General features: G+C 44.5%; 1 protein-coding gene across 6 annotated transcripts in view; it reads left to right on the plus strand.

The window, feature by feature from the left end:
• SCAI (suppressor of cancer cell invasion) overlaps positions 1 to 19020 on the plus strand; it is a 78741-nt gene extending 59721 nt beyond the window's left edge. For 5 of the 6 annotated variants that reach the window (XM_060757427.2, XM_060757426.2, XM_060757424.2 and 2 more), the window contains 4 exons: positions 4847 to 4919; positions 6488 to 6661; positions 8043 to 8143; positions 9910 to 19020. In XM_060757427.2, the coding sequence (XP_060613410.1) occupies positions 4847 to 4919; positions 6488 to 6661; positions 8043 to 8143; positions 9910 to 10059 (498 nt within the window). In that variant the 3' untranslated portion in view covers positions 10060 to 19020. The remainder of the gene's footprint in view (positions 1 to 4846; positions 4920 to 6487; positions 6662 to 8042; positions 8144 to 9909) is intronic. The other variant, XM_060757429.2, reaches the window with a different exon arrangement.
• Positions 19021 to 25210: the final 6190 nt, after the last annotated feature.

Consider the following 25210-nt stretch of genomic DNA (forward strand, 5'->3'; position numbering starts at 1 on the left):
CCGATATTTGCTGGAAAACAAACTCGGCCAAGAGTACAAGGTCCAACAAATTCCTCGCTTGCCTTGCAGACAATTTCATGGTCCAAAAGGTAGAAGAGGCAACAAGGGGATTGGCTACTCTTGATCTCATCCTAACAAATGCGGAGGACCTGATCGATGCGGTCGAAGTGGTAGGATCCTTAGGGGCAAGTGACCATGTGCTCCTGCAATTTGAGGTACAAAGGAAGGCCGAAACTAAGACAAGTCAAACCCGCATTTTGGACTTTAGGAGAGCTGACTTCCAAAAAATGAAGGAAACACTGAGCAGCATTCAGTGGACACAGATACTAAAAGACAAGGGAGCTACGGATGGATGGGAATTTCTCAAGAGTGAAATACTCAAGACGCAATTGCAAACCGTGCCAACAAAAAGAAAAAATAGGACAAGTGCAAAGAAGCCAGAATGGATGTCCAAAGAACTTCTAACTGTGCTAAGACACAAAAGAGACATGCACAAGAAGTGGAAAAAGGGAGAAATCACCAAAGAAGAATTCAAACAAATAGCCAACACCTGTAGGGAAAAGGTCCGCAAAGCTAAAGCAAAAAACGAGCTCAGACTTGCCAGGGACATTAAAAACAATAAAAAGGGCTTCTATTCTTATGTCAGTAGAAAAAGGAAAAACAAGGAGGCGATAGGACCTCTTCGAGGAGAAGATGGGGCAATGCTGACAGGGGACAGGGAAAAGGCAGAACTACTTAATGCCTTCTTTGCCTCGGTCTTCTCACAAAAAGAGAGTCTTCAACCTCAGCAAGATGGAGTGGATGAGGGATTGGAGGACATCCAACCCCAAATTGGGAAAGAAGTCGTCCAGGAATACCTGGCCGCTCTTAATGAGTTCAAGTCCCCAGGGCCAGATCAACTACACCCAAGAGTACTGAAGGAACTAGCGGAAGTCATTTCGGAACCATTGGCAACCATCTTTGAGAGTTCTTGGAGAACGGGAGAAGTTCCAGCAGATTGGAGGAGGGCCAATGTGGTCCCAATCTTCAAGAAGGGAAAAAAGGACGACCCAAACAACTACCGTCCGGTCAGCCTCACGTCGATACCGGGCAAGATTCTGGAAAAGATTGTTAAGGAAGCGGTCTGCAAACACTTAGAAACAAATGCAGTCATCGCTAATAGTCAACATGGATTTATCAAAAACAAGTCATGCCAGACTAATCTGATCTCTTTCTTCGATAGAGCTACAAGCTGGGTAGATGCGGGGAACGCCGTGGATGTGGCGTACCTGGATTTCAGTAAGGCCTTCGACAAGGTCCCCCATGACCTTCTGGCAAACAAACTAGTCCAATGTGGGCTAGGCAAAACTACGGTGAGGTGGATCTGTAATTGGTTAAGTGGACGAACACAGAGAGTGCTCACTAATGCTTCCTCTTCATCTTGGAAAGAAGTGACGAGCGGAGTGCCGCAGGGTTCCGTCCTGGGCCCGGTCCTGTTCAACATCTTTATTAATGACTTAGATGAAGGGCTAGAAGGCATGATCATCAAGTTTGCAGACGACACCAAATTGGGAGGGATAGCCAATAGTCCAGAGGACAGGAGCAGAATTCAAAACGATCTTGACAGATTAGAGAGATGGGCCAAAACTAACAAAATGAAGTTCAACAGTGACAAATGCAAGATACTCCACTTTGGCAGAAAAAATGAAATGCAAAGATACAGAATGGGGGACGCCTGGCTCGAGAGCAGTACGTGTGAAAAAGATCTTGGAGTCCTCGTGGACAACAAGTTAAACATGAGCCAACAATGTGATGTGGCGGCAAAAAAAGCCAATGGGATTTTGGCCTGCATCAATAGGAGCATAGTGTCTAGATCTAAGGAAGTAATGCTACCCCTCTATTCTGCTTTGGTTAGACCACATCTGGAATATTGTGTCCAATTCTGGGCACCACAATTCAAGAGAGATATTGACAAGCTGGAATGTGTCCAGAGGAGGGCGACTAAAATGATCAAGGGTCTGGAGAACAAGCCCTATGAGGAGCGGCTTAGGGAACTGGGCATGTTTAGCCTGAAGAAGAGAAGGCTGAGAGGAGATATGATAGCCATGTACAAATATGTGAGAGGAAGCCACAGGGAGGAGGGAGCAAGCTTGTTTTCTGCTTCCTTGGAGACTAGGACGCGGAACAATGGCTTCAAACTACAAGAGAGGAGATTCCATCTGAACATTAGGAAGAACTTCCTGACTGTGAGAGCCGTTCAGCAGTGGAACTCTCTGCCCCGGAGTGTGGTGGAGGCTCCTTCTTTGGAAGCTTTTAAACAGAGGCTGGATGGCCATCTGTCAGGGGTGATTTGAATGCAATATTCCTGCTTCTTGGCAGGGGGTTGGACTGGATGGCCCATGAGGTCTCTTCCAACTCTTTGATTCTATGATTCTATGATTACAAGAGTTGTGAGTTTTCCAGGCTCCCTGGCCATGTTCCAGAAGCACTCTCTCCTGACGTTTCGCCTGCATCTGTGGCAGGCATCCTCAGAGGTTGTGAGGTCTGAGGTTGTCAGTTTCCAACAGACCTCACAACCTCTGAGGATGCCTGCCATAGATGTGGGTGGAACGTCATGAGAGCATGCTTCTGGAACATGGCCAGACATGGCCCGGAAAACTCACAGCAACCCATTCTCCATTAGTGCTCTGTTGTTGCTAATTCTAGCTCTTTTGGCAAGCTCTTTTGGTTCTCCTTCCGCAGAGAACGCTGGATATTTTTAAACCATTTATCTGAGAGCTTGGACCTCATAAATCCGCCCGAGCGGTGGTGTCATAGCGCACAGCTTTGTGCTCGATCGGCTCTCCGGCCCGGAAGGGGCGGGAGAGGTGCTGGGAGTGAATATTCCTCTGATTAAACCCAGCTGGTCTTTAATATGTTTAACAAGCTTAGTTGGAATTAGCTTAATGAATCCTGGGATTGGCACATTTGGACGGGAACGGCGATCTTGCACCCAGCCTTCTGGATCCAAACCAGAGCAAAGCGACAACGTGGTTTTGCACCTCCGCTCTCCCTTTTCGTCCCCCAGATGTCTGTCCGCTTTGGAGATCTCACTTCCACTAGGCTAATAAGTGGGGTGACAATTTGTGGCATGTGGTAGATCAGTGTTTCTCAACCTTCCTAATGCCGTTTTGTATTGTTTATTTTGCTTATTGTTGTTTTATTGTTGTTGTATTGTTTATTTTGCTTATTGTTTGTTGTTTTATTGGTGTGTTGTTGGGCTTGGTCTCATGTAAGCCCTTGGGGAGATGGTGGCGGGGTATAAATAAAGTTATTATTATTATTATTATTATTAATAATACAGTTGTGGAGACCCCCAACCATAACATTATTTTCATTGCTACTTCATAACTCCAGTTTTGCTCCTGTTATGACTCGTAATGTAAATATCTGCTATTCAGGATATATTTCCATTCACTGGACCAAATTTGGCACAAATACCCAATACGCCCAAATTTGGATACTGGTGGGGTTAGGGGGGATTGATTTTATCATTTGGGAGTTGTAGATGCTGGGATTTATAGTTCACCTACAATCAAAGAGCATTCTGAACACCACCAATAATGGAATTGAACCAATGTTGGCACATAGAACTTCCATAACCAACAGAAAATAGTGGAAGGGTGTACTGGGCATTGATCTTCAGTTTGGGAGTTGTAGTTCACCTACATCCGGAGAGCACTGTGTACTCAAACAATGATAGATCTGGACCAAAATTGGCATGAATACTCCATACGCCCAAATGTGGAGTTTGGGGAAGACAGACCTTGACATTTGGGAGTAGTAGTTTCTGGGATTTATAGTTCACCTACAATCAAAGAGCATTCTGAACACCACCAATAATGGAATTGAACCAATGTTGGCACATAGAACTTCCACGACCAACAGAAAATAGTGGAAGGGTGTGGTGAGCATTGATCTTGAGTTTGGGAGTTGTAGTTCACCCACCTCCAGAGAGCTCTGTAGACTAAACAATGATGGATCTGGACCAAAATTGGCATGAATACTCCATATGCCCACATGTGAACACTGGTGGAGTTTGGAGAATATAGACCTTGACATTTGGAATTTATAGTTCACCTACAATCAAAGAGCATTCTGAACCTCACCAATGATAGAATTGGGCCAAACTTCCCACACAGAACCCAATGCCTTGAAGGGACTCACTCCAGCCTCGCACACTCTCCCTTCATTTCTAAGCTGAAGAGCCGGCGTTGTCCATAGACACCCCCAAGGTCATGTGGTCAGCATGACTGCATGGCGTGCTGTTACTGTCCCGCCGAAGTGGTATCTATTGATCTACTCACATTTGCATGTTTTCGAACTGCTAGGTTGGCAGAAGCTAGGGCTGACAGCGGGAGCTGCAAATAAAAACTTTCCTATGTACTGAGGCAAATGCAGACATCAATGTTTAAAGATCCAACACTGTGAAATAAGGAATGGAATTCAGACACGGCTTTCAATTTTGATTTATTAACATCATGTAATCTATTATTATTGTTTTCATGTGATTTGCTTTATTGTTGAATGCTCTGTGATGTTTATTTTGAATTGTTTTAGTCTGTTATTGTATTGCACAGCATCGAATGTTTGCCTTTTATGTTGTGAACCATCCCAAGTCCCCCAGGGCGGGATCGAAATCAAGTTTTACTTACTTACTTAATTGCAATTATAATGCACTTACACCGTTTATCACAAGAGGAAGGGCCTCATTACAAGTAGGGAGTTGCCTCTGACTATCTAATTCCATGTTCTCTAGAAGGCTAGACACACTGAAGTCTACTCTTTCTATCTCTCTTCATTTTCTCTTTCTGTTGTTCTCTTCCAGAACTTCACAAACCTATTTGGACAACCACTGGTGTGCCTCCTGTCTCCCACCACCTACCCAAAAGCGTTGCAAGGTAGGAGCCGTTTTCTCTGCCCGCTGTCCACCTTTTTCTTTCCTTCACTCCCTTCATACTCTACCTTCCCCCTTTTCCTTTCTCTTCTTTCTTTCCTTCCTCCCCTCCTTTTTCTTTCTTACCCCTCTCTCCATCCCTTCTCCTTTCCTTTTTCTCCTTTTCCTCTCTTACCTTCCTTCTGTCCTTTCTTCTTCCCCCCTTCCTCAAGCCCTCCTTTTCCTTCTCCTCTTTTCCTCCTTCTTTCTTGCTTTTCTTCCTTTTTCTTTCTTACCCCTCTCTCCAGGCCTTTTTTCTCCTTTTCTTTCTCACTTTTTCCTCTCTCTTACCTTCCTTCCCTCCTTTTTTCTTTCCCTTGCCTCAAGCCCTCCATTTCCTTCTTTTCCTCCTTTTTTCTTGCTTTCCTTCCCTCTTTTTTCTTTCTTACCCCTCCTCCATGCCTTCTTTCTCCTTTTCTTTTTCTCTTACCTTCCCTCCTTTTTCCCCCTCCCTCAAGTCATCTTCCCCTCTCTTCTTTTCCTCCTTCCTCCTTGCCTTCCTTCCCTCCTTTTTCTTTCTTACCCCTCCCTCCATGCCTTTCTTCTCCTTTCCTTTTTCTCCTTTTCATCTCTCCTTCCTTCCTTCCTTCCTTCCTTTTTTCTTTCTCCATTCTCAAGCCCTCCCATAACCTCTCTTCCCATCTTTTCCTCCTTCTTTCTTGCTTCCCTTCCCTCCTTTTTCTTTCTTACCCTTCCCTCCATTCCTTCTTCTTTTCTTTCTCTCTTTTTCCTCTCTCTTACCTTCCCTCCTTTTTTCTTTCCCCTCCCTCAAGCCCTCCCTTTCTTTCTTTTTCTCCTTCTTTCTGGCCTTCCTTCCCTCCTTTTTCTTTCTTACCCCTCCCTCCATGTCTTTCTTCTCCTTTCCATTCTCTCCTTTGCCTCTCTCTTGCCTTCCTTCCCTCTTTTTTTCTTTCCCCTCCCTTCAAGCCTTCCCATTCCCTCTCTTCCTTCCCCCTCTCTCTCTCCATGCATTCCTTCTTCTTTCCTTTCTCTCCTTTGCCTCTCTCTTACCTTCTTCCCTCCTTTTTTCTTTCCCTCCCTCAAGTCCTCCCATTCCCTCTCTTCCTTCTCTCCTTTTTCTTTCCTCCCTCTTTCTCCATGTCTTCCTTCTTCTTTCCTTTCTCTCCTCCTCTGTCTTACCTTCCTTCCCTTCTTTTTTTTTCTTTTCCCCTCCCTCAAGATTTCCCTTTCTCTCTTCTTCCTTCCACCCTTCCTCAAGCCTACTGGAGCACTTTTCGGAAAGATTAAATGAGCAAGATGGCTAAGTATTATCAAGAATAATGTGATACAACACAGCAGGTCCACTGGCCCAATAGAGGTGTTGAATTGCAAGTCCCATCAGTCGTATTCGTAGTGGAGATTGTTGGGAGTTACAATTCAGCAAAGTTTGGAAGGATTCACTTGCCCACTGTATTTGGAGAGCATTAAAATTAAAATGGTTTGAACAGCCAGATTAAAAAGAGGCGACTGTTTCTCTTTCTTCATATTTTCTGTCTCATACGCTAAGTACTTTTGTGTCGCCTTGGTTTCCAGATCAGTCGCAGCGAGGCAGCCTCTTCACCTTCTTCCTCAACAACCCTCTAATGGCATTCCTGTTTGTCTCCGGATTATCAAGCATGCGCAAAGGACTTTGGGACAAATGTCACGATTACGTTCGCAAAATCAACCGGGACATTGCGCAGTTGCTCACTCATTCCCGTTCCATAGGTATGCTTTGCTCAAACGAACCAAAACAACAACACAACAATTTATTACGGTCCATAGACCCATCAGTACAAAAGAAAAGGCATTTATAATTCTCCCATCTCAGGAGAAGTTCATTATGCAAGAAACGTGTACGTGATTTTAGATATAAAAGCTGGCTACGCTGCAATAGAATGTATTCTATTGTATCTACTTCATTTCCTTCACAGGGGCGTAGTCTTTGGGAGAAGGGGATTTTGGACAGCTCCGAGGGAAATATGTTTAGTCTCGTATTTGTAAAGAGTCTGTGATATTTAATCACTGTAGTCTTTTTTTAGATATTCACATGTCTTAAAAGCCTTTCTATAAGGTAAATTTAACTATCTGGGGGAGTATGATGAGTTTGAGCAAGCTCTGAGCTCTCCTGGGGCAATATCTCGCAACTTTTGCTTCAGGGATTCTTGTGCCATTTTAAATCCCAGGTGGAGCAAGAGGGGAGCGGGTTACCCAATCGAGGGCTTGCTCAAACAAACCAAAATGGACAAAAAGGAAATGTATTTGGTCATCAAAGTACGATATAAGGTGGAGCATCCCTTCTCTGGACTTCCAAAATACTCCCAAACTGTCTGGATGGATTCCTGAGACAGTGACATCTGTGCGCTGTTGTTGTTGTTGGATGGCTGAGACAGTGACATCTGTGCATTGTTGTTGTTGTTGGATGGGGCGAGACAGTGAGAGCTGTGTATTGTTGTTGTTGTTGTTGGATGGCTGAGACAGTGACATCTGTGCATTGTTGTTGTTGTTGTTGTTATTTGAAACACAATAAGATGAGTCCACAACAGACAAGATTACTCTGCTGGCTGTTGTAATGTATCGCACATCGGACATTTCCCAAGTGTCTAGGACTGTGTGATGTATCTGCAAATAATGCGTGCAGATCCCAGTAAGGTGGCCTTCTACAGCAGGCAGATGGTAATCTTGTCAATGCCGATTGTGATTAAGTACAGGCCAAGGTCTTTAGGCACTGCACCCAGTATGCCGATCACCACTGGGACCACCTTGACTGGCTTGTGCTGGAGTCTTTATAGTTCTATCTTTACATCCTAGTATCGTGTCAGCTTTTCCAGTTGTTTCTCTTCAGTTATTATTATTATTATTATTATTATTATCTTGCCTTTCTCCCCATAGGGACCAAAGGCAGCTAACAATAACATGACACAACCCAATAGAATATAAAAACACAGCAAATACAAAAACTAAAAAAAAAAAAAGATTAAATACTTCTGCCCAAGCATTCAGATATGTATACGTGGCCTGTATCTGCAAAAGAAGAAACATTTCTAGGAATTTCCAAGCAACAAAACCTCCCAAATATTACAAAAATCGACCTTCTTCCTCTCTACAGATCAGGCATTTCTCCAGTTTTTTGGGGATGAATTCCTTCGCTTGCTCCTAACAAGATTCATCTTCTGCTCAGCCACTTTGAGGATGCACAAACTCTTTCGGGTATGTCAGCACGCAATCCTTTACTTCCCTTCCAAAAAATAATAATTTGCTGGAACTTTGGGGACTTGGGAGGTTGTGAGGTCTGTTGGGAACTAGGCAAGTGGGGTATATATATCTGTTGAGTGTCCAGGATGGGGGAAAAGAACGCTTGTCTGTTGGAGGCAAATGGGAATGTTCCAATTGACACTTTGATTAGCATTTATTTATGTATTTTATTTATTTACTTCATTTGTATACTGCCTTTCTCAGCCTTTCGGTGACTCAAGGCAGTTTACAGGAAACAAGTAATATACATAATATCAAAATGCACATAAAAACATTAAATACACTATAAAACCACAACAGAGATAATAAGCAACAGCCAGGAGACAGGTGTTTTTAAAGTCTCTTCCCTAGCCCCCTTCCTCCTCTTAGCTGGCTTGGGAGGGGGAGAGTAGCAGCAGGATTTCCTCCTTCTCCTCCTGAGGTGGCAGGCAGATGTAGTAATAACAGCAGGAGACAGGTGTTTTTAAAGTCTCTTCCTCAGTCGCCTTTCTCCTTTTAGCTGGCTTGGGAGGGGGAGAGTAGCAGCAGGACAGGATTTCCTCCTTCTCCTCCTGAGGTGGCAGGCAGATGTAGTAAGCAGCAGGCAGGAGACAGGTGTTTTTAAAGTCTCTTCCCTAGCCCCCTTCCTCCTCTTAGCTGGCTTGGGAGGGGGAGAGTAGCAGCAGGATTTCCTCCTTCTCCTCCTGAGGTGGCAGGCAGATGTAGTAATAACAGCAGGAGACAGGTGTTTTTAAAGTCTCTTCCTCAGTCGCCTTTCTCCTTTTAGCTGGCTTGGGAGGGGGAGAGTAGCAGCAGGACAGGATTTCCTCCTTCTCCTCCTGAGGTGGCAGGCAGATGTAGTAAGCAGCAGGCAGGAGACAGGTGTTTTTAAAGTCTCTTCCCTAGCCCCCTTCCTCCTCTTAGCTGGCTTGGGAGGGGGAGAGTAGCAGCAGGATTTCCTCCTTCTCCTCCTGAGGTGGCAGGCAGATGTAGTAATAACAGCAGGAGACAGGTGTTTTTAAAGTCTCTTCCTCAGTCGCCTTTCTCCTTTTAGCTGGCTTGGGAGGGGGAGAGTAGCAGCAGGACAGGATTTCCTCCTTCTCCTCCTGAGGTGGCAGGCAGATGTAGTAAGCAGCAGGCAGGAGACAGGTGTTTTTAAAGTCTCTTCCCTAGCCCCCTTCCTCCTCTTAGCTGGCTTGGGAGGGGGAGAGTAGCAGCAGGATTTCCTCCTTCTCCTCCTGAGGTGGCAGGCAGATGTAGTAAGCAACAGCCAGGAAACTGGTGTTTTTAAAGTTTCTTCCTCAGTCCCCTTCCTCTTCTTAGCTGACTTGAGGGTGGAGGGGGGGAAGCAGCAGGATTTCCTCCTTCTCCTCCTGAGGTGGCAGGCAGATGTAGTATTGCTGCTGGGGGAGGGGCCCCCACCCGATGACCCAGGAGACATGGTGGAAATCTGTGTTTCTGGTCCCCCTCTTCACTCTGGCATTGAATGCCCTTGCAGCTTCAAAGCCTGGCTGCTTCCTGCCAGGGGGAATCCTTTGTTGAGAGGTGTTAGCTGGCCCTGATTGTTTCCTGTCTGGAATTCCCCTGTTTTTGGAGTGTTGCTCTTTGTTTACTGTCTTGATTTTAGAGTTTTTTAATACCAGTGGCCACCAATGAATTGCCGATCTATCTTTTCGATCTCGCTGACTTTATCCCATAATTAAAACACTTTTGTTTTTCTTCCTCTCTTCCCTTTTCCGTAGCAGGAAACTAGGAATTATCCGGAATCCTATCCCCAACTGCCAAGGGACGAAACGGTGGAGAATCCGCATCTCCAGAAGCACATTTTGGAGTTGGCTTCCATGTTGGACGTCCGAAACGTATTCCTGGAAACCACACTCGACGATTATTGAAACCGAAAACGCACCCTGGCTTTCTTAACTGCGTGGGTCTTTTTCCCAGCCACAGAATTTTTGAAATGGTGCCGTTTTTTTTCTAATGTGAAGATCCACAAAAAATAAGAGGAAAAAAAAGAATTTACTTGATTTTTATTTTTGAACTTGCAATTATTTTTTTAACAAAAAAACAAAAAGACATGGCTGTGGCCGCTCGCAGCCGTTCCATTCTGTACGGGGTCAAGTTTTATAAAGGAGTCCTTCTGCATCTTTTGAAGCAAATTCAGACTGACGAAATCCCCCCCGGGTTTTACATTTTGATTTCGTGGTTGAAGATAGCCATGCGTCACAAGCGATCCTACGTATTTAAATGCCGTCGGTCACTTTGAGCCCTTGTGTGTGTGGAAATACTTTATTTTTGTACAATTTTTAATAACCTGGAAGCAAAAACAGCGCGGGGGGAAACAAACAATACCCGCGAAGAAAACTCTTCCTCCTCTCCCCAAAGATTCTGGATCCGAAATGTGAACGGTTGGGACCACACGGCGCAAAAGCAGCGATAGCAATAAAAGAGCCTCTCACGACAATACACTTGGCTAATTCAAGAAGGAGGTTGGCTCGTTTCAAGGGGGTGACAGAACATGTAATATTTCCTGTAAATGCTTCATTGAGGTGTAAATCTACATTGCATGTTTGGCTAAGAATGCAGGACTTCAATCATTCCTTCCTCTGAGCCTGAAAAAATAGGCTTACGGCATCAAGAAACTGGCCCTGTATCTTGTCCGGACCACCCTCCTCCAAGAAGAACCCAAAACCTGACGTCCATCTTCCCCAAGGAGAACCTACAAACTGACAATCTTCCTTCTCCAAGAAGAACATACAACCTGACGTCCATCTTCCCTAAGAAGAACCTACAATCTGACTATCCTCCTTCTCCAAGAAAAACCTAGAACATGACTGCCCTGCTTCCCCAAGAAGAACCTAAAACCTAACCCTCCTTCCTCAAAAAGAACTTACGTGACCACTCTTCTTCAAGAAGAACCTACAATCTGTCTATCTTCTCCAAGAAGAACGTACAACCTGACGTCTACCTTCCCTAAGAAGAACCTACAATCTGACTATCCTTCTCCAAGAACCTAGAACATGACTGCCCTGCTTCCCTAAGAAGAACCTAAAACCTAACCATCCGTCCTCAAAAAGAACTTATGTGACCACTCTTCTTCAAGAAGAACCTACAATCTGATGTCTATCTTTCTCAAGAAGAACTTTAAACCTAACCCTCCTTCCTCAAAAAGAACTTACGTGACAACTCTTCTCCAAGAAGAACCTACAAGGTGATGTCTATCCTTCCCAAGAAGAACCTACAATCTCACCGTCCACCTTCTCCAAGAAGAACCTAAAACTTGACCCTCCTTCTCCAAAAATAACCTGCAATCTGGCACCCCTCCCTCAATCAAGAAGCACCTCCAACATGATCACTCTTCTCCTTTTCCAAGAAAAGCCTACAATCTAATGTCCATCTTCCACAAGAAGAACCTACAATCTGACCCTCCTCCTTCTCCAAGAAAAATCTTAAACTCGACCATCTTTTCCAAGAAAAACCTAGAACCTGACCCCTCTTCCTCAAGAAGAACCCACAATAGGACCACTCTTCTCCTTCTCCAATAAGAACCTACAATCTGATGTCTGTCTTCCCAAAGAAGAACCTATAATCTGGCCATCTCCAAAAAGAATCTAAAACTTGACCCTCCTTCTCCAAGAAGAACCTAGAACCTGATCCCTTTCCTCAAGAAGAACCTACAACATGACCACTCTTCTCCTACTCCAAGAACCTACAACCTGATGTCCATCTTCCCCAAAAAGAACCTACAGTCTGACCATCCTCCTTCTCTAAGAAGAACCTATAACCTGACTGCTCTCCTTACCTGGAAAGAACCTACAACCTGGCTGCCCTCATTCCCTAAGAAGAACGTACAAGTACATTGTCTTTCATCTCCAAGATTCTAGAAACTGACCATCCTCCTTCCCCAAGAAGAACCTACAAGCGGATCATTCTTCATCTCCAAGAACCTGACCATCCTCCTTCCTCAAGAAGAACCTACAACCTGACTGCCCCCCTTCTCCAAGAAGAACCTACAAGCAGATTGTCCTCCACTCCAAGAACCAAGAACCTTACCATCCTCCTTCCCCAAGAAGAACCTACAACCTGACTGCCCTCCTTCTCCAAGAAGAACCTACAAGCGGATCATTCTTCATCTCCAAGAACCTGACCATCCTCCTTCCCCAAGAAGAACCTACACCCTGACTGCCCTCCTTCTCCAAGAAGAACCTACAAGCAGATTGTCCTCCACTCCAAGAACCAAGAACCTTACCATCCTCCTTCCCCAAGAAGAACCTACAACCTGACTGCCCTCCTTCTCCAAGAAGAACCTACAAGCGGATCATTCTTCATCTCCAAGAACCTGACCATCCTCCTTCCCCAAGAAGAACCTACAACCTGACTGCCCTCCTTCTCCAAGAAGAACCTACAAATGGATCATCCTCCGTCTCCAAGAACCTAGAACCTGACCATCCTCCTCTCAAGGAACTACAACTTGATACTCCTTCTTCTTGAAGAAAAACCCATGCCTGACAGCCTTTCTTGTCCATTAAGAACCTACAACCTGTCGTCCATCTTCCCCAAGAAGAACCTATTACCTGACCATCCTCCTTCTTCAAGAAGAACCTACCATTCTGGAACCCTTGAAAGAACTCCTCCACACCAGTCACTCCCCAGCTTTAGCAACCCTCCTGCCCAGGAATGGGGGAATACCAGCCTTTCTCTGTGTACATGCACAACAAGGAGCTGCTTTGAGCTGCCACGTTTGGACTGTGGATCAACCTTTTCATGGCCCTCCTTTAGACTCCAGGAGAGCATCCCCCCCTTCCTTGTTTCGCAATCGATGGCACATATCCACACCTATTGTGTGGTGAACAAAAAAAAATCACTGCCTCATCCCTGTGACTGAGCTACTCAGAATACAAACCTTGTTACAGTTTGGGGAGGGGACTCATCCCTCCCTTCACTGCCTGTTGAACTATGAATCCTTTCTGATTTTAGATAAGAAACAGCAATGGAGACCCTGGCCATTTTGTTGTCATTTCATTGGAGATCTTTGGCCTTCATTCCCTTGCTGGAGCCTCCCAAAACACGGGTGGCAGTGACAAGGACAACTGTGTGAAGTGTGTGGCCTATTGAGAAAGGAAAATAGACTTATAGCATAAAGAGGAGTCGGACGAGAAAGCGAGAGCCAGGCGGCTGTTCTCCAAACTGTCCCCAGCTTTGGAGATCTGTCGCCAAAGCTACATTTAAGCACAACCATCTCGGAAGACCTCAGAGTTCGAATTCCCCATCCTAAGCTGTTTTCAGCAACGAACACAGAACTAATTCCCACCACTAAGGCTTGTTTTATTCACTCCAAGCATTGCAGACCTGGAAAGTGCAGAGTATTTTCTTTTTTTCCCAAAGAAAAAGGCGAAATATGAGGGAAGTTGGCGAAATCGTACCGAAAGATGAAGCGCCTGTCTGTGTTGCGGGTACGGGAACGGAGTCTGCATATTAGCCTTTTGACAAGCACTCCCCCCCCCTTTTAGTAGTGAGCGCACTCCGCAATTACAACAATAAGACACATAGAAGGAAAGGGCAATTCTTCAGAATGGAGAGTTTTAGGAAAAGGTGAAATATGAGGGAAGTTGGCGAAATCGTACCGAAAAATGAAGCGCCTTTCTGTGTTGCGGAATATGGGAATGGAGTCTGCATATTAGCCTTTTGACAAGCACTCCCCCCCCCCCTTTTAGTAGTGAGCGCACTCCGCAATTACAACAATAAGACACATAGAAGGAAAGGGCAATTCTTCAGAATGGAGAGTTGTGAGAAAAGGCGAAATATGAGGGAAGTTGGTGAAATCGTACCGAAACATGAAGCGCCTTTCTGTGTTGCGGGTACGGGAATGGAGTTTGCATATTAGCCTTTCGACAAGCACTCTTTCCCCCCTTTTAGTAGTGAGCTCACTCCGCAATTACAACGATAAGACAGATCGAAGGAAAGGGCAATTCTTCAGAACGGAGAATTGTGGGAAAAGGCGAAATATGAGGGAAGTTGGCGAAATTGTACCAAAAGATGAAGCGCCTTTCTGTGTTGCGGGTACGGGAACGGAGTTTGCATATTCGACAAGCACTCTTTCCCCCCTTTTAGTAATGAGCGCACTCCGCAATTACGATGATAAGACATATCGAAGGAACGGAGGGTTGTGGGAGGGACAAGTCTCCTCCTCTTGCAACCTTTGAATGCTTTACGCGAGTCTGTATGGTTCGACGCCGAGAAAACCACTGCCCAAGATGAAGCGTCTTGAGCCGAACGGAGATGGAGAAGGGCAGTATTTGGGAATCATCGCAAAGAGGTGCCTTAGGTCGGGCCTGAAGTGCAATGAGGAGATAAAATTTAATCCTCCCTTTCCAGAAGGCAATCAGAAGGACGTTTCGATGGGTGGGCGACGTTGTTCCTCTCGAGCGAGGTGCGTTTGGATCGGCACTGGTGCATTTCTCTTCTGTGGTGCTTCGTTCTTTTTTAGCCTCCTCCTTTCGCCCGGGGAAAGCCCGGGCGATAAGTGTACTGCGCGTTGCCCTCTGCCTGCCCATCGAGGGGGAGATGCTTCTTGTAAATTGTGTGCGTGTGTGTATATATGTAGATATATAAATATATATAGGATAGTGTCGGAAACGTACGTCGTATACGAAACAAAAAAGATGCATCTAGAGGTGCTGGGCGGAATTCATTCCACGCTGGGTGGCATCCACACTTGCTCAGGATGTGATGGCAGAAGTGGGATTTTCTATTATTATTTACTATAGCGAATATAATTGGAAGTTGCTGTGAGTTTTCCGGGCTGCCTGTCCATGTTCCTGAAGCATTCCCTCCTGACGTTTTGCCCACATCTATGGCAGGCATCCTCAGAGGTTGTGAGGTCTGTTGGAAACAGATGATTATATATCTTTGTAATAATGTCCAGGGTGGGAGAAAGAATTCTTGTCTGTTGGAGGAATGGATGAATGTTTAGTATTGAATGGTCTTGCAACTTCAAAGCCTGGCAATGTTGGCAAAATCATACTGAAAGATGAAGCGCCTTTCTGTGTTGTGGGTACAGGAAAGGAGTCTGCATATTAGCCTTTCGACAAGCACTCTTCCCCCCCCCCCCCCCCAACCTTTTAGTAGTGAGCATACTTGATTAGTATTGAATGGTCTTGCAGCTTCAAAGCCTGGCCACGTCCTGCCTGGAGGAATCCTTTGTTGGGAGGTAAATAAAAAGCAATACTCAGAATACAGGAGAATTCCAGACAGGAAACAATCAGGGACAGCTAACACCTCCCTTCTATATATATATCTGTGGTTTCTATATATACCTGTGGAATAATGTCCAGGGTGGGAGAAAGAACTCTTGTCTGTTGGTGGCAACAACAACAACAAAACTTTATTTATATACTATATTATATCTCCCTGAGGGGACTCAGAGCGGTTTCCAAGTAACATCAATACATACAAAGTAAACAACATAAACATAAAATTAGCAAGACAATATAAGCATAAAAAATCACAATAGCACATAAATATTTAGAAGGCAAGTGTGAATGTTGCAATTGGCTGGCTTGATTAGCACTGAATGGCCTTGCAGCTTCAAAGCTTGGCTGCTTTGAAGGTCTAGGTGCGTTGCCCCTTTAAAAAGGCAAACCCTTTAACCTTCGAGACCTGTTTCCCAATGAGGTACTGAGAGGCGAGGAGATACACAGACTTTATTTGCAAACAGAGACTTGTTGGTAGTGGCTCTGAAAGAAAGTACCACACCAAGATGCAGCCTGGTTGAGGCTTTATAGGATTTTCAAGTACATTTCACAGCTCAAACCATCCTCCTTTCCCATGGCCCTTTTTCCCTTTCATCCTGCCTCGTGTTTATCAAAATAATTGAATTTCCCAATTACAGATTATTCAAGCTATCAACCACCATCTGGGTGCTTTCTGCCTAGGGGAATCCTTTGTTGGAAGGTGTTGGCTGGCCCTGATTGTTTCCTGTCTGGAATTCCCCTGCTTTCTGAGTTTTGCTCTTTATTTACCTCTCAACAAAGGATTCCTCCAGGCAGGAAGTAGCCAGGCTTTGAAGCTGCAAGGCTGTTTAATGCTAATCAAGCTGGCCAATTACAACATTCTCACTTACCTCCAACAGACAAGAGTTCTTTCTCCCTCCCTGGGCATTATTACAAAGATATATAAAAACCACTTTCCTAGTTTCCAGCAGACCTCACAACCTCTGCCATAGATGTGGGCCAAACAGCAGGAGAGAATGCTTCCGGAACATGGCCAGACAGCCCCAAAATCCCACAACAACCGATTGCTATTATGATTTTTCTTGGATTGCTGTTTCCGGATATCTCAAGGCAACATTTCAAGCGATCACATCTTGAGCAAGCTTTGAAATCCTAGTTTGACTTCCTTTTCCAATATAGGCTTTGGGTTTTGATACCACGAAGGCCTGATTTGGATCCGAATCTTTCCGAGCCTGGGTTTTTAGGTGCCACTTTTGCATGTTTCTGCGCATTATGGGCCTTGCTGTCGATCTGTTTATATGTGTGGCTTTGACTTTTCTGTGTTCTGGGCTACGGCGACTCGTCTTTTCCTCTTGTTGGACAAAACATACACAATCCCAGTAGATACATGCGCATACGTCTCGACCTCCTCCGTAGAATTGGGTAAGTTCGGTTGTGAGGTTTCTGAGCTGTTTGGCCATGTTCTGGAAGCATTCTCTCCTGACATTTCACCCACATCTATGGTAGGCATCCTCACGGGTTGAGAGGTCTTTTGGAAACTAGGCAAGTGGTTTATCTGTGGAATGATGTCCAGGGTGGGAGAAAGAACTCTTGTCTGTTTGAGGCAAGCGTGAATTTTGCAATTAGCATTGAATGGCCTTGCAGCTTCAAAGCCTGGCTGCTTCCTGCCTGGGGGAATCCTTTATTGGGAGGAATTAGCTGCCACTATTGTTTCCTGTCCGGAAGTCCCCTGTTTTCTGAGTGTTGCTCTTTATTTACCTCCCAACTAAGGATTCCTCCAGGCAGGAAGCAGCCAGACTTGCAGGAAGCTGCAAGACCATTCAGTGCTAATCAAGGTGGCCAGTTGCAATATTCACCCTTTCGTCCAACAGACAAGAATTCTTTCTCCTAGAATTCCACAGATATATAAACCGCACTTACCTAATTTCCAAGACCTCACAACTTCTGCCATAGATGTGGGCCAAATGTCAGGAGAGAATGCTTCTGGAACATGATCAGTCAGCCTGGAAAACTCACAGCATCCCAGTGATTCCAGCCATGAAAGTCTTCGGCATTATTTGATAAGTTGTGTTGTTGAAGACTTTCATGGCCGGAATCACTGGGTTGTTGTGAGTTTTCCGGGCTGTATGGCCATGTTGCAGAAGCACTCTCTCCTGATGTTTCGCACACATCTTTGGCAGGCATCCTCAGAGGTTGTGAAACTGACAACCTCAGACCTTACAACCTCTGAGGATTCCTGCCATAGATGTGGGCAGAACATCAGGAGAGAGTGCTTCTGGAACATGGCTAGACAGCCTGGAAAACTCACAACATCTTTGGGTAAGTTTTTTGGATTCAGATTTCTGAGTCAAAGAGACTTGATATCAATGTCATAACTTTGGTCAGTCCCGGTGATTTCATTGGATCTATCTCAATATAAATATAATGCAATATCAAGAATGCCTTTAAGTCAGGAAGGTCTGCGAATGCGCAGAAAAACGAATCCCGAAACTCAATATTCTGGCAAATGCACAATGCGCGGATGCGGATACATTGCCTGTATCGCGCAACACATTCTCCACATCTTATTATTCTTTTGTTTATTTCCTTTCCGACAACGTTGTACTTGTCATAATGCCTTCTCTGAACTGGTTTTGAAAAATGCTTGTTCGTAATGGAAACAAACATACTACGAGCCGTGACTGCAGTCGTAGGGCCTCCGTGGCAGCCACCGCCTCTCTTTCTCATGACGCGACACGGAAGCACAAACCCGTGACCTGTTTCTCCGTGCTGCTAGTCCATAGTGCATGTGATAAAATGCTGTAAACTAGTTCACAAAGCCACTCATTTTGATCTTTGTTGCGTCGATGCCAATCTTTTCTCTGCCTTGGGACGCAAAAAGAGCGCAATTCCGTTCCCGACCGGTGCGACGCGGCACTTTTCTGGACGCCGGAAAGCTCTGATTTATTCTTGTTTACAAGGTTGTGTAAAATGACTTTTTGGGCCCCTTTCACGATGCTCACGCTCCGATGAAACTACGTCTCCGATGCGTCTGGACGACCCGAAGCCATATCCTCCCCTTTTTGTTTTCCTTCATCCGTTTTGGACATCGATCCCAGTTTGTTGCCCGATCTCGATCATGTTTACGCCGTGGTTTGTGGCAGGTGTGTTTCCCAAAATTCGGGGAAGGCTCTCTCTCTGCAAGATAGCCAAGCGTGCGGCAGCTTCCCACCCAAACTTTTTGGATTCGATCCCAAAGCATCTGCCGAAATTCCAAGCGGCGAACACTGTGATGATTCCCCGACCTGTGCGCATCGAGGGAACAAAACATTGCGAGCGAAACGGAACACGTAACTGCTTTTTATGTTGTGTTGAAGTAGCAAGGATTTACAACCTTTCCGAGGTTTTTTGCCGTTGGTGTATTGAAGACTTTCCACGTCGGTTGATGTTTGCTTGGAATGTGAGTACCTTCATCGGTTGTGAATTTTACTGTACATGGATTTTTGTATCTGAGATCCCCGCCCCCAAATTATATGTATTACCGGTATAACGATAAACCTATTTGCTTAATGGTGTGCGTGTGTGTCTGAGCAGTTCTCGAACTCGGTGGGCTACAGACTGAAATAAATATGAACCTTTACGTAACACGAGTATTCATCGCCAAATGATTTCTCAGAAGTATCCCTAATCTCACTTGAATATCCAGAAATTCTCTTAGAGACCAGACCACTGGAAACTGGAAAACTCAGGAGGTTTGTACTTGATACTAAACAATACTTGGTCTGAAGAAATCCCCCTCACGGGCACTCTTAAATCCCAAAAACTGATTCCAGCTAACTAATCTTTGGTTTCAGTTGTCGGATTCTCTCAGACCTACGTAAACATTGAGTCTCCCTGTGGTTCTGGCTTATTTCCAAACTGCGGCTGTTATTAAGTTATCTTGCAAACTCGGACCAGGAGGAAAAGGGAGTGAATTTTCTTCTCTCAGTCTGACAGAAACTTTATCATGAGAACTTGGCTTTTCCCTTGAAGCCTCTAAATCAGTGGTTCTCAACCTTCCTAATGCCACGACCCCTTAATACACTTCCTCATGTTATGGTGATCCCCAACCATAAAATTAGTTTCATTGCTACTTCATAACTGTCATTTTGCTGCTCTTATGAATAGTAATGTAAATATCTGATATGCAGGATGTATTTTCATACACTGGACCAAATTTGGCACAAATACCCAATACACCTAAATTTGAATACTGGTGGGATTGGGGGAGGATATTGATTTTGTCCTGTGTGAGTTGTAATTGCTGGGATTTGTAGTTCACCTACAAAGAGCATTCTGAACTCCACCAATGATGGAATTGAATCACACTTGGCACACAGAATTGCCATGACCAACAGAAAATACTGGAAGGGTTTGGTGGGCATTGACCTTGAGTTTTGGGAGTTGTAGTTCACCTACATCCAGAGAGCACTGTGGACTCAAAACAATGATAGATTTGGACCAAACTTGGCAGGAATTCTCAATATGCCCAAATGTAAACATTAGTGGAGTTTGGGGAAAATAGACCTTGACATTTGGGAATTGTAGTTGCTGGGATTTATAGCTCACCTACAATCAAGGAGCATTCTGAACCCTACCAACAATTGAATTGGGCCAAACTTCTCACACGGAACCTCCATAACCAACAGAAAATACTGTGTTTTCTGGTGGTATTTGGTGACTCCTCTGACACCCCCTCGTGACCCCTCCAGGGGTCCCGACCCCCAGGTTGAGAAACACTGCTCTAAATCAAAGCCTGAACGATTTTTACTGCCCAAAGTGTCTCCATCTTAAGCCTCGTCCTCATTGATCACTTCAGCTTCACTATCCAAACTAGGCCCATCAACATTGGCATCAACATTAGCATCAACATTGGCATCACCATTAGACAATACAAAGATTCAGGCTCAGGTTCACACACAGGCTGAGTCCCAACATGACTGAATGGAGCACCATTACCTTCCCGCCAGAGAGGTACCTATTGAGCTCACATTTGCATGTTTTTGAACTGCTAGGTTGGCAGAAACGGGCTAACAGCGGGAGCTCACGGTGCTTATCGCCATTTCTAAGCCAAAGAGCCGGCATTGACCGGAGACACCTCCAAGGTCATGTGGACGGCATGACTGCATGGATCACCATTACCTTCCCCCAGAGCGATACTTATTGAGCTCACATTTGCATGTTTTCAAACTGCTAGGTTGGCAGAAGCTGGGGCTAACAGTGGGAGCTCATGTCGCTCCCCAGACTCGAATCTATGACCTTTTGCTTACCAAGTTCAGCAGCTCAGAGGTTTAACACACTGCTCAACCACAGGCTCCTAACTATCCCTATTTACATGAAAAGTTTGGGAAGAAATCTGTGCAAACCATTGGGCTGGGTTGCTGTGAGTTTTCCGGGCTGTATAGCCATGTTCCAGAAGCATTCTCTCCTGACATTTCACCCACATCTATGGCAAGCATCCTCAGAGGTTGTGAGGTCTGTTGGAAACTAGGCAAGTGGGGTTTATATATCTGAGGAATGATGTCCAGGATGAGAGAAAGACCTCTTGTCTGTCTGAGGCAAGCATTAATGTTGCAATTGGCCACCTTGAGTAGCATTGAACGGCCTTGCAGCATCAAAGCCTGGCTGCTTCCTGCCTGGGGGAATCCTTTATTGGCATTCCCCCTGGCTGGAAGCAGCCAGTCTTACACCCATATCTATGGCAGGCACCCTCAGAGGTTGTGAGGTTTGTCAGGATCTAGGCAAGTGGGGTTTACTTTTCCAAAGCATACTAACCTTGGGTTGCTGTGAGTTTTCTGGGCTGTCTGGCCATGCTCCAGAAGCATTCTCTCCTGACATTTCACCCACATCTATGGCAGGCACCCTCAGAGATTGTGAGGTTTGTTGGCATCTAGGCAAGTGGGGTTTACTTTTCCAAAGCATACTAACATTGGGTTCCTGTGAGTTTTCCAGGCTGTGTGGCCATGCTCCAGAAGCATTCTCTCCTGACATTTCACCCACATCTATGGCAGGCACCCTCAGAGGCTGTGAGGTTTGTTGGGGACTAGACAAATTGGGTTTATATATCTGTGGAATAATGTCCAGGGTGAGAGAAAGAACTCTTGTCTGCTTGAGACAAGTGTGTATGTTGCAATTGATCACCTTGATTAGCATTGAATAGCCTTGCAGCTTCAAAGCTTGGCTGCTTCCTGCACCCTGGGCATTCCACAGATGTATAAACCCCACTTGCCTAGTCTCCAACAGATCTCATAACCTCTGAGGATGCCTGCCATAGATGTGGGCGAAACGTCAGGAGAAAATGCTTCTGGAACATAGCCAAACAGCCTGGAAAACTCACAGCAACCCAGTGATTCTGGCCATGAAAGCCCTCTGCTGGTTGCATCTAAGCATTACATACATACCAATAAGACAGTAAGTCTTTCTATGTGCACACTGCCCTCTTGTGGTTGCATTGAAGCCTTTCATACATTCATAGCAATAAGCCAGTAACAACTTTCCTATCTGCATGCTGCCCTCTTGTGGTTACATCTGAGCATGACATACATAATCAGCCAGTAACTAAGCCTTCTTAACTGTATACTGCCCTCTTCTGGTTGCATATAAGCATTGCATACATCCATACCAATAAGCCAGTAAGTAATCCTATCTATATACTGCCCTCTTGTGGTTGCATATAAGCATTGCATACATACATCCATACATACCAATAAGCCAGTAACTAATCCTAGCTATATACTGCCCTCTTGTGGTTGGATCTGAGCATTGCACAGACACAATAAGCCAGTAACTAAGCCTGCCTATCTATAGACTGCCCTCTGGTGGTTGCATCTGAACATTGCATATGACCTTGAATAGCAAGTGGGCGCAATGCCTGATGTGTCCACCGGAGGGCGGCAAAGGACAACACATAGGAGTCCAGGGCAGAGAGATGCCCCATAGGTTTCAATGGAGGGGCAGAGTAACAAGGGGGCGCAATGCCTGATGTGTCCACAGGAGGGCGGCAAAGGACAACACATAGGAGTCCTGGGCAGAGAGATGCCCCATAGGCTTCAATGGAGGGGCAGAATAACATGGGGGCGCAATGCCCAATGTGTCCACAGGAGGGCAGCAAAGGATAACACATAGGAGTCCTGGGCAGAGAGATGCCCCATAGGCTTCAATGGAGGGGCAGAATAACAAGGGGGCGCAATGCCTGATGTGTCCACAGGAGGGCAGCAAAGGACAACACATAGGAGTCCTGGGCAGAGAGATGCCCCATAGGCTTCAATGGAGGGGCAGAATAACAAGGGGGCGCAATGCCTGATGTGTCCACAGGAGGGCAGCAAAGGACAACACATAGGAGTCCTGGGCAGAGAGATGCCCCATAGGCTTCAATGGAGGGGCAGAATAACAAGAGGGCGCAATGCCTGATGTGTCCACAGGAGGGCGGCAAAGGACAACACATAGGAGTCCTGGGCAGAGAGATGCCCCATAGGCTTCAATGGAGGGGCAGAATAACAAGGGGGCGCAATGCCTGATGTGTCCACAGGAGGGCAGCAAAGGACAACACATAGGAGTCCTGGGCAGAGAGATGCCCCATAGGCTTCAATGGAGGGGCAGAATAACAAGAGGGCGCAATGCCTGATGTGTCCACTTGAGGGCGGCAAAGGACAACACATAGGAGTCCTGGGCAGAGAGATGCCCCATAGGCTTCAATGGAGGGGCAGAATAACAAGGGGGCGCAATGCCTGATGTGTCCACAGGAGGGCAGCAAAGGACAACACATAGGAGTCCTGGGCAGAGAGATGCCCCATAGGCTTCAATGGAGGGGCAGAGTAACAAGAGGGCGCAATGCCTGATGTGTTCACAGGAGGGCAGCAAAGGACAACACATAGGAGTCCTGGGCAGAGAGATGCCCCATAGGCTTCAATGGAGGGGCAGAGTAACAAGAGGGCGCAATGCCTGATGTGTTCACAGGAGGGCAGCAAAGGACAACACATAGGAGTCCTGGGCAGAGAGATGCCCCATAGGCTTCAATGGAGGGGCAGAATAACAAGGGGGCGCAATGCCTGATGTGTCCACTGGAGGGCAGCAAAGGACAACACATAGGAGTCCTGGGCAGAGAGATGCCCCATAGGCTTCAATGGAGGGGCAGAATAACAAGAGGGCGCAATGCCTGATGTGTCCACTGGAGGGCAGCAAAGGATAACACATAGGAGTCCTGGGCAGAGAGATGCCCCATAGGCTTCAATGGAGGGGCAGAATAACAAGGGGGCGCAATGCCTGATGTGTCCACTGGAGGGCGGCAAAGGACAACACATAGGAGTCCTGGGCAGAGAGATGGCCCATAGGCTTCAATGGAGGGACAGAATAACAAGGGGGCGCAATGCCCGACTCGTCCATCAGAGGGCGGCAAAGGATAACACTTTGGTGGAATGGATCCAATATCAATTGCTGTGGCCTTTAGAACACTAAGGAAATCCAAATATGAAACAATCTGGTCTAGGGAACACCTCTCCACAAAGCTTTCCCACAGGCAGGAAGAAGCCAGACTTTTAAGCTGCAAGGCTTTTGAAAGGAATAATGATAATTTACATGCAATATAATAAATATATATAATTAATAATAAATTACATGAAATATAATAAATATATATAATTAATAATAAATTACATGGAATATAGTAAATATATATAATTAATAATAAATTACATGGAATATAATAAATATATATAATTAATAATAAATTACATGGAATATAGTAAATATATATAATTAATAATAAATTACATGGAATATAGTAAATATATATAATTAATAATAAATTACATGGAATATAATAAAAATATATAATTAATAACAAAGTACATGGAATATAATAAATATATATAATTAATAATAAATTACATGAAATATAATAAATATATATAATTAATAAATTACATGGAATATAGTAAATATATGTAATTAATAATAAATTACATGGAATATAATAAATATATATAATTAATAATAAATTACATGAAATATAATAAATAAATATAATTAATAATAAATTACATGGAATATAGTAAATATATATAATTAATAATAAATTACATGGAATATAGTATATATATATAATTAATAATAAATTACATGAAATATAATAAATATATATAATTAATATAAATTACATGAAATATATTAAATATATATAATTAATAATAAATTACATGGAATATAATAAAAATATATAATTAATAACAAAGTACATGGAATATAATAAATATATATAATTAATAATAAAGCACATGGTATATAAAATATATATAATTAACAATAAATTACATGGAATATAATAAATATATAATTAATAATAAAGTACATGGAATATAATAAATATATATAATTAATAATAAATTACATGCAATATAATTTTGTTGTTATTATATTGTTATTGTTATTATATTATGCAATATTATGCAATATAATAAATATATATAATTATATAATTATGATATCATATTACTAGCAGTAGGAAGAATGGAAAGGAGGGAAGGAAGGAAATGGTAGTGGAGCCATTATTTATGGAATTTTATGCAAATACTAGGATTGAGCTCTGGATTGTTGTGTGCAGAGGGCTCCTGTCCCTTTAAATCAAGGGTTCTGAAAGCGCAATCTTAAAGAGAGGGCGCCTGTCTCTTTAAGGAGCACCATACGGGAGCGCCCCGCCCCTTCACGCCTCAGCCAGGCAAAAGGGGGCGTGTCCCGCACTGCGCCACGCCCTCCTCATTTGCATCGCCGTTGCCTGTCTTTCCCTCCCGCGCATGCGCAA

This window comes from Anolis sagrei, chromosome 11, assembly GCF_037176765.1.
Source record: "Anolis sagrei isolate rAnoSag1 chromosome 11, rAnoSag1.mat, whole genome shotgun sequence".
Taxonomy (NCBI): domain Eukaryota; kingdom Metazoa; phylum Chordata; class Lepidosauria; order Squamata; family Dactyloidae; genus Anolis; species Anolis sagrei.